The following is a 10724-nucleotide window of genomic DNA, read 5'->3' on the forward strand; positions in this document are numbered from 1 at the left end:
CCGAAAATTTGAATAGTTGTATCATGCGAAGGTGGAGTGGGTTCTGGGGCGATTGCTTTCTGTAGGGAGAAAATGACGGGGTCACTGCCACGCTCTAGTGGCGAGGTAAGAGCTGCAGGTGTCAAAGGAGGCACGCTGTGGCTTCCTGTGATGCTTGCTGTATGGGGTGGCTACATCTGCAGAAAACCACTATAGCAGTTTGCGTCCTGTTGCAAGTGAATTACACCCTCCTCTCTGCTGCTAACCCTCAATTCTTCCTATATTCATTTCTCTTCTTTTCATCTCCTCTTTTCCTCCTCTTGTTCTGATCCTGACATGATCCTCGATCCGTGATTTCATCGTATAACAGAAGGAAATTAGCTGCTTGGGGTAGGTTGTCTAGGGAACATGGACATTGGGACGAGTGGGGTTTTCTTCACACTCATCCTGAAAACATGAGGAATCCATTATTAAGAATAATATTCTGTTTACACCCACACGGCTTACTTTAACAAAATCTACAGTATGTATTGTAAGTGCAATACAGTATGTGAATATTGGCCCTATTTGGGTCATTAGCACCACCTTTCACATAAGGTACCCTGTACATACCAGTAAATAAAGTCTTTTGCGGAGAGAGAGAGAAGCAGATGGCTTTGTGTGTGATCCTCTGTAGGATTTCTTCCAATTTGCTATAAAGAGACTTATTTTCACTTGCAAACCTTCATGTAATACCTTACTGTGCCTTGTTGGTTGGGACGAGACATGAAACAAGCTCATCTGAAATGTAGGTTCTGTATTAGGTAAGTTTACAATGCAACAAGGACAATGCATGTGAGCAACCGAACTCAGAGAGGGGAAAGCTGGGAACATAGGTTTTGAATGTGTTCAATTCCCACAAATTATCAACATTAATAGGAGGCAAGAATAGTTGCCACTTATCAATGTTATATAGTACATGGGAGGAGAGAATACAGTATACAATGACAAATACATGTTAAATAAAGTATCTACAATCTTCAACTTTTGAGAAAAACAAAGCCAAATTGGAAATGTGTGTTGGCGGGTTTAGTCGACTCTCCATTCCATATATCTAAAAAAATTCCATCTTTCCCTATGATGGTCTGGCCTTCACGTACGTTATATACATTGACTAGAGGCAGTTTATTTCACTGCTTATTCTCAATGCATTACTGAACTGTAATTGTTGCCTCTTTTTCATATATAGTGATACCTCAACATACGAAAGGCTCAACTTATGAAAAATTCGAGTTACGAAAGCAAATACAAAGATTTCTTTGTATTTGCCCGGACCACCGATAACAATTTTAAGACTCGCGCGCCGCCAAAACTGAGTAGACTTGCCACCATCCTCCCACTCTCCATTGGTTCCTGATGGTAGTCACTGCCATAAGATCCTGCTCTCCTATTGGTCATCATCTCTCCCATCATGCATCTACGTAGCAGCGTGCTTTTTTTCGGCCACTCTGTAGCAAGATCTTTTATACGCACGCCGAGTTCGTTCGTTTCTATACTATTTCGTTTATTAACGTAAATTCGTTAGTGATTTTCGTTGTAGTACTACTTTATCGTGTTGTGTGAGAACTTTAGTACGTACATACGTATACTTACCATAACTTTAATTATGTACAGTATATACGTAGTCATGGGTCCAAGAACGTTGAAGTTGAAGCCGGAAAGAGGATGCTCTCTTCGGAGACAAAGAGATAATTAAAAAGTATGGAAGCTGGCATGCCAATGAGTGTGATCGCCAAGGAATATGGCCGAAATCCGTTGACAATAGGCACCATCCTTAAGCAGAAGGAAGCCATCAAAGCAGCTACACCTTCCAATAGGGCGTGAATAATTTTGTCTAGCAATAGGAGGGCCACGTGCACGACGAGATGGAAAGGCTGCTTCTTGTCTGATAAAAGACAAAGAAATTGCTGGCGATACGATAACCGAGACGGCAATCTGCCACAAGGCCAGTGCTATTTTCAGCGATTTGATTGCCCAGGCCGAAGACAACGGAGGAGAAGGAACATCGACGCCAACCCCCAGACTTCAAGGCTTCTCACGGGTGGTTGAAAAAATTCCGTAAAGGGACTGGCATCCATTTGGTGGTGCGACGTGGGGAGGCGGCCAGCTTGGACACGAAAGCAGCCGAATCCTTTATTAAGACGTTCGACGAGATGACGATCAAGGAAGGCTACAGTTCTCAGCAAGTCTTCAACTGTGATGAGACTGGCCTTTTTTGGAAAAAAAAGCTTCGTCGGATGTACATCACGCAGGAAGAGAAGAAGCTACCCGGGCATAAGCCTATGAAAGACAGGCTTACGCTCGCACTTTGTTCGAACGCCAGTGGGATTGCAAGGTGAAGCCCCTACTGTCTATCATTCGGCGACTCCTCGAGCTTTCAAGGCCCACAAAGTTTCTAAAGGAGAAGCTTCCAGTGATGTAGAGGGCTAATGCAAAAGCCGTGGGTAACAAGACTTTTGTTCACCAAGTGGGTAAATCTGTGTTTCGGCCCGACAGTGAAGAAATCTTGGAAGAGAAGCGCCTCCTCTGAAATGTCTGCTGTTGTTGGACAATGCCCCTGCTCACCCTCCTGGCCTCGAGGAAGATATCCTAGCTGAGTATTCTTTTATCAATATTCTTATCTTCCGCCTAACACCACCCCTCTCCTCCAGCCCATGGACCAGCAAGTGATATCGAACTTCAAGAAGCTGTATACGAAACAGCTTTTCAGAGATGTTTTCGACATCACCGATACCACAAACCTCACCTTGCGTGAATTTTGGAAGGAGCATTTCGATGTTGTGATATGCATCCAACTCATCAATCAAGCTTGGCAGGAGGTTTCGAGGTGAACCTTGAATTCTTCGTGGAGGAAACTCTAGCCTGATGCCGTATCCACCCGAGACTTCGAGGGATTCGACATGGGTGAAGCTGGTGCAGATTCAGGAACAGTTGACGATCCTGAAACTGTTTTTTAACCAGATCTTGACAAGATCGTTGCACTCGGCAAGTCCATGGGGCTGGTCGTCGACGAGGACGACATCAATGACCTTCTCGAGGAGCACCAAGAGGAGCTTATGACGGATGACCTGAAGGAGTTGGAGGCCATGCAACATAACATCGTTCAAGAAGAGTTCTCTAGCAGCGGTGAGGAGGAGGAGGACAACCCTATGACAACGGCAGAAATTAAGGATGCTCTAGCTGCTTTTCATAAGGTGCAATAATTTGTAGAAAAGAGACACCCCGAAAAGGCTCACACAGGTCATATGCTTGCGCAGTTCAATGACGTTTTGCCTGAGTCGTTTCAGGAACATTGTGAAAGTAGGCAGAAGCAATCCTCCTTGGATAGTTATGTTTTAAAGAGGTCTTTAGTAGGAGTAAGCAAAAAGGGAAGATCCAATTGATACTATGAAGAAACAGTTGAAAGTGGTTAAGAAATTGAAATTTTGTAAAAATAAAAAAATAAAAAATAAATAAAACGTAAAGTATAAAAAAGTAAAAAAATGTAAAAATAAAAAAAGAGCCAAAAAAAATTTTTATTTTAAGTTTTTTGTAAAGTTAAGTGTTATGGTTTTGTTAATGTGTTTCGTAAAGTTTAGTTTATGTTTCCTGACATTTATAATGTGTTTCGTTAAGTTAATAAAGTATACATACTACGTAACAAATTTTCTGCCGTTTGTCTTCCTCCTCTGTTGCCACTTTCAGAGATAGCCTCACTCGAAAGGTAAGGTTCCACATTTTACTACATACGTACGTATGTACGTACAGTATTTCTTGTATACCATGTACACTAATACACTTTATTTACTGGTACATATAGTAGTATGTATTAAGTTAGGTATTGAATGGTCCAAATTGTTGTATTTCATTGTTTATTGGTCAATTTAGCTTTATTATAAAATTTACTGGGGTGTTTTTGTAGGGCTTGGAACGAATTAGGCAATTTACATGTAAAAGGTTCAAGATATGAAAAGCTCAGGTTACGAAGGCCACCTCGTATGTCGAGGTACCACTGTATTACCAGAGCAGTTACATTTTCTGCTGGGTTATGGTAGCCCAGTGCTGATCAGTGTTGCAGGCATTTCTGACAAGTTGATGAATCACAAATGAATAATACTTTAATTTCAGCAGGCTCTTCTCATTACACAAGCTCCATTGTTGTGATACATTTAGCAGTACTACAATAAAACCATTACACCAGATTGTTTGCTATGTTCTTGCCTTTCTTGGTGTAGCAATATAAATAACAGTTATCAGCCATGGAAGATAGGTGGCTTTTAATGTACCTGGATCCTAATTCTGCTTTGTTTTGCCGATGCCTTATCCTTTTAGCCACTAGTAAATCAGTGCATGAAGGTTTTTACCATCTCAGAGAATCATGTTAAAGTTTAGTAAGATGTTTATCATTGACTAGCTGGAACACTGGTCACATGCACACATCCTCTCTCACGTAGTAGCAGCGAAGGCAGCAGATTTGTGGATTTAACATCAAAGCCTAAGCACTGTAAGTGGGCCACCTTGAAAGCTCAGTGGAAAAGTTGATTCAAGTTGCACTCAAATCAACTATAAACTATAGTACTTTTAGTGTGCTCTCTACTGGTTCCTTAAGCTTTTAAGCTGCTGCTCAGAATTAGTTTGTCTACCCTTGATAAGCACAGTCATAAAGGACCCTGTTATAAATTTAAAATATCAGTAATAATAAAATCAATCACTTTATGGTTGCAAAATCAGTTTTCTATACATTAACCATTCATTATTTTCACTGAATTTAACATTTTTAGGAACTATCTAAACTGTGCAAGGTTTTTCCAACAGGTTATCATCACAGAATAAATAACTCACGTTTTTATTGCAGGATAATGTAAGACTTGTGCTCCACCTGGAGAAGGAACTTCTGAGAGTATCTCAAACAAGACAGTATCATGGTGTGTTTACCGTAAACTCAAATCCTCTCAATCAGGTAAATTGTTTTTCCCTGTTCAAGTTTTTGTTGATTCCAATTCCTGAAAAAGATAAATGAGATTTAGTTATGTTGTCATTATTTCAGGTTAGCCATATTTTATTTCAGTTCCAGACATAACATGAAACTATTCTTTTTAATTTCCAGATGTTATGTGAAAACTACTTAGGGTATCGACGGCGAGGCACTGTGCGAGTGGCCTCCTTTTGGTATGAGGGTCGACAGCCTTTTGGAAGACTTCCTCATGACCTGCTCCTTGTGGCCATGATAAAATCCCTTTGAATGAAAGCAGTTCTCATGACCTAGTATTCTAACTGTTCTTAAGCTTCCCTCATTCCTCCATATCTTCACTGTATCGAACCTCTCTACTGCTTAGCAACCATACAGTGTTTGTATTATGTTTGTGATATGTCTATGACTGTGGTAGTGACTGTTATCTGGAGTAATAATGTCACTGTGTCACGTGCCTCTGTAATCAGCTGTTATAAATGTATGATAAGAGTACATAGCAGATGAATATAAAAGTACTTCATACCATATAAAAAAAGTACTTGATAAATTTAGAACTTGGTAGTGCCAGTTGTAAATATGTAATGTGTAGTTGTAAATATTAAATTAAAAATGTATTTTACTGTATTTTCCTATTGAAAAGATAAATTATATATAAAAGTTGGAAACCTTTGCTAAAATACAGAACCTGAATAAGTCCCATAATTAATTGGCACGTTTTGAGGCTAAATTGCAGTGTCAAAATAGAACATTTGTGATCATAATGATGCAATCCTTGGGTAATCATTTTCCTTAAGAACATACACTCTAAGAATGTTTTATTTATCTCATATTTTAAGCTTAGCACAGTATTTAAAGCATACTGTTTTTCAGAAAGTGTCTGCCCATGCCTCCATGTTTCATTGATAAGTTATTGCCAAGGTATGATTGGAACTACCGTACATACATACAGCAAAAGTTGTGTAGCAATATAAATGCCATCATTGGAGGCTGAAAACTAGTCTTACATTGTGTTCAATTATTGTACCATATCTTTTGTAATTAAAAGAAATTGAAAATTACTATTTAATGTACTTCATTGCTTATCCTCAGTACCAATATATTTCCATAATTGCATTTTTCTTTTAAGTAGCTGGATGCTTTGAAGTGGATATTGCAAAGTTTATTTAAAATCATTAACTGTTAAAAGGGTTTTGTGCTTAAATATTTAACATTGTGTGAAAGAACTACCTATATAGACAAACACATGCCATTACAGCAAGCTAAGCTAACCCAGCAACATGACTACAATGGGTATTTTGATAGGCTTTATTTACAGACTTAAAGCATTTTAGATCAATACAGTTTTGAATTACCAGTTTCAAGTATAATTTACTTGAGGCTTCAAGTTACCGTTAGCTGTTGGATATTAATGTTCAACATAAGCTACATAATAGGGTCTGTATTACTCAACAAAAGCTCAGACCCCCAAATCATTCGTTAAGTTTGGGGTGCTGCTATGTTTTATTGTTAATATTCTAAGGCATTTTTTACAATAGTAGCTTCAAGCTTACAAGTGGTCAAAGAAAAAATGATTTCTAATGAGAGACTACTGTTGTTTGCTCATAGGGTATGCATGCATGTTTTCAAGAATTTACTTCAAAAACTGTTGTATGTGAAATTCAGGTTGAGAAGCCAAGCATTTGGGGGCACTTGGGTCATTCAGTGCATTGAAGCGAGGTAGTTGGAATGGTTGGACAATATAGAGATCATTTACATACTTAAGAAGAAATACACGGATCAGTAGGTGGAACTTGGAGAAACTCCTCATTTGCACTTTGTAATAGTTAAGAGGGGATGGACAACAACAAAAAAAAGCACCAGGAATGGAGGTAAAGTAAAAAGCTAAAAAGTGGCTGCAGCCGAGCCAAATGGATGCTACAAATACCCTTAATTACAATGTCTACAGTACACCAGACTTACAAAGGAAAATTGCCATTTATGGCTAAACATTATTTACCAGCAAATATTCTCTTACACAAACGTATGCTATCCTATTTGTGTTATGTTTTACACGAGCCTATAGATTTCCAAGATTCGAACTTTTAAAATAAAAATCTATCAACTGACATCGAAGCTACAGGCTTAAATGAGCTTTGCATTGTACTGTCTACTAAAAAAACTTTCATATGCCAGCAACATTCATTTTAAAAACTAAGGAAACTGATAAAAAGGCTTCAAAAACTAAGGAAACTATAATAAAAAGGCTTCATAAACTTAAGAGCATTCAGGTTATAGCCTAGATACTTTGCTGTAACAGCTCTTACGTTCATGTGATAGGAACTTTCGTATTAGCCTGAACTACTGGGAGCCTAATGGTTGTCAACTTTGCACCAGACAAGATTTGTGTTGATAAAACATACCTAACAACACTGTACTGTACTACGTTCAAGGAGATGTAAGACACTAATATAACAAAAGAACAAAATATAAATGCATGAAGCATTTCATTGGTTTGACAGGTTACAGAAAAAACGAAATATGTAACTACAAATAAAGAAAAAAGCAACAGTTGGCATGCAAGAAAATATTTGTCCCAATGCCAAGAAAGACTACCTGTGGTAGAGCGTGCCAAAACTCAATGTCTGGGAAAAACTTGGTCAAATTAGCATAGGAGACCATCCTCCTGAAAGATTAACCGATTCAGAATAGTCCCACGTTACAGTATCGCAAAATTAAGACCAAAAATGGAAATTTGTATATGAAGACAAATTAAGCCCACAATTAAAGAGCTAAGGAGTTAATGAATTGAATTTATAGTAATATAGTATAGGTCTGATTCAGGGTCATTTAGCGTTGAAAATGTACAATCAGCAGTTATGATTTATCCTGGTCACGAGGATGAGCCATATCAGATTGCAAACCACTTTTTGAAAGACGAGGTGGTTACCTTTTTTGCAGCTACTGGCGGTCTCCCTCAGTCGAGGTATACAAACCGTAAAATTTTAAATGTGCAGTTCAGGTTCAGTTGTGAATAAATTAGGTGGCCAGAAGACAATTAAGAATCTGTCCACTGTCCTCTGTGACGGCAGAAGTACCGTATTTTAATTCTAAAATCATTATTGTATTGTTAATATTAGTTAGAAAAATTGTACCCTTACCCAAATAAAATTGTGGATAAACCACATTTTACGTTACTCTTACTAATACTTAACTTTCTAAACTATTCCCTACCTTGGTTAACTAGTTAAACTGCCCTCTCTTCTTTCACCATCTTACCTATCAGCTATATATAGAAAAAAATTAAAGTGAGTTACTTCCATTCAGATCTTCATTCAAGGACCATTTAAAATCAGTTACTATCAGGTACATTTTCAGCGCTAAATGATTTGTAGACATTGAACAATTCATAGATATGTCTGCCACGGAATACACCAATAATCTGACATGCTGTCATTACACAACTTGAGAATTTTTTATGACAACAGTTCACCATCCGGGAACATAAGTAAATTATCTGTCTTTGAATGATTATGGAGGACTGCTTATAAAAACCTCATTAAAAGCTCTTCAGGAGTCACTTGCCCGAATTTTTATTGTACATTGGTTACCAAGTGTCGTGGGGAGAGCCTGTTTGTCAATTTTACTCTGCATAGGTTATGTATTTCACTGCAGATTCATCAAGTTCATTATTGTGAACTGGCTCTAATCTTTTCAATAGTCTGATGTAGAGCCATTTATTCAATTGGCTCCCTTGCCTGAAATTGGTAGAACAGCTGCTCTATGTAGTTTAAGCGTTTTACTTTTGGCTATATTCGTGCAGTTTATAATTGACAGTTTAAGAGTTTCAAGGATGAAGTTTAGCTTATACCAGCGGACTGCTGCTCATTTTTAGCTCAGAGTTAATTGTGTTTACAACTGAAGTCTTTAGTTATTCCCTGCAAAAGAAAAGTCTACAGAAGAGGCTCATCATCGAATTTAGGAACAGACCAGACAACAGCACCTTAAGGTCATTCAGTGCTAAATATGGTATGGCAATAGGATGAGGTTATATGAAACTTCCACTTTGTTACCATTACACTCTTACCTCTTTCATTATGGTTATGGCAATAAAGAAAATAAGGGCAAATTAACATGAAGGAAATGTTTATGTACACTTAGAAAAGTGGTTTGAAACTTTAGTAATTTAAAAGTTAATGTATACAAAAAATCACGTCTTAAAGAACTGATGAGTCTAGGAATATCTGGAACATTAAAACATAAGGAATTCTCACTAAGACACTGCACTGGACCCAAAGTCCTACTAAGTCGCAGGCACCTTGACTAGTATCGCGAACAAGCTCCGAGCAGTTAAACCTACCATATACAACCATATATTTACCCCAAACGATGAACGGATTCCCTCCAACTCTGTCCAGCTTGTCATATCCGTTTTTCAGTATCCCATGTATACCTGCCCCAACAGTCGCAACTCGCACGCAATAGAGCATTTCCGAGCCTAACCTCTCCCCCCACCTCGCCTTCAAGATCTCACCCTAGCAGAATACTTCCTTCAACAAATACACATACCTAAAAAATCAGTCACTGACAACAAGTAGCTTAAAGGCCTGTCCCACACGGTCGGGCCTGATCGGCGGACTTCCCCTCTAAAGGCCTGTCCACACGATCGGGCATGATCGGCGGACTTCCCCTCTAACAGGCACACTTGACGGGCAAACCGTCAAATTGCCCGATGGGTCTTGTAGCAAAATCACCACGGTGGTGCCCGATGGCTTTTACTTCGACCCTGGCAGACGTATGTTAACCATATACTTTCTTTTACTGAGCCATTCTTTGTACCATATTCTCTTCTTTTTCTCCTTTTTCATCACACAAAGCAATTATCATGCTACGCTATCATCTTCTTTGCGGTAAGCACTATGTTTATCGTACCGCACTGAACACACTACTGGCATCGTCGGGCACACCCACCTCTCCATCACCTCACCCGTGTGGACAACATTCATTGGTAAGCCTGCCAGAATTTGCCCGTGAACCCCGGAGCACGCCGATCAGGCACGCTTGTGTGGACAGGCCATAACGGGCACACATTGACGGGCAAAACCGTCAAATTGCCCGATGGGTCCTTGTAGAAAAATCACCATGGTGGTGCCCGATGGCTTGAGCTTCGACCCTGGCAGACGTACGTTAACCATATACATTTCTTTTACCGAGCCATTCTTTGCACCATATTCTCTTCTTTTTCATCACACACAAAGCAATTATCATGCTACACTATCTTCTTCTTTGCGGTAGGCACCATGTTTATTGTACCGCACTGAACACATTACTGGCATCATCGGGCACGCCCACCTCTCCATCGCATCACCCGTGTGGACGACATTCACGGATAAGTCGGCCAGAATTTGCCCGTCAACCCCGGAGCACGCCGATCAGGCCGGTCGTGTGGACAGGCCTTTGCAAAGCACCAAATGATCTACATGACCTGGTGCTTATTGGATATTTCAATTCCAAGCCCCAAAGTACGCTCCACTCACAACTAGTCTGTTGAGCATAAACCCACAAACACACCACCATTTAAATTATACCATAGGGTTAAGCAAGACCCACTTATACGGGATTAAGCAGGGGTTAAGGTAGGCTTGCTCAGTCACCAGCCAGCGTGAAATTTCATGCCTCCGTGTGTGTGGATGGTTGCGCGCGCTCAATAACTTACTACAGTACTTCTGATGCTATTACCCCATCTCCCGTTATTTCCATAAAAAATTTTTCATGTCCA

The 10724-nt window shown here is 39.4% G+C and overlaps 2 protein-coding genes across 3 annotated transcripts in view; one reads left to right on the plus strand and one right to left on the minus strand.

Moving 5' to 3' along the window:
* Window positions 1–5989, plus strand: part of LOC135226929 (beta-alanyl-bioamine nonribosomal peptide synthetase ebony-like) — a 34146-nt gene extending 28157 nt beyond the window's left edge. The window contains exons 4-5 of the mRNA XM_064266610.1: window positions 4853–4957; window positions 5105–5989. Of these exons, the coding sequence (XP_064122680.1) occupies window positions 4853–4957; window positions 5105–5239 (240 nt within the window). The 3' untranslated portion in view covers window positions 5240–5989. The remainder of the gene's footprint in view (window positions 1–4852; window positions 4958–5104) is intronic.
* The window catches only part of LOC135195010 (beta-alanyl-bioamine nonribosomal peptide synthetase ebony-like), a 224106-nt gene that overhangs the window by 49116 nt on the left and 164266 nt on the right, over window positions 1–10724 (minus strand). The window lies entirely within an intron of this gene.

This window comes from Macrobrachium nipponense, chromosome 15 (assembly GCF_015104395.2).
Source record: "Macrobrachium nipponense isolate FS-2020 chromosome 15, ASM1510439v2, whole genome shotgun sequence".
NCBI classification, from domain to species: domain Eukaryota; kingdom Metazoa; phylum Arthropoda; class Malacostraca; order Decapoda; family Palaemonidae; genus Macrobrachium; species Macrobrachium nipponense.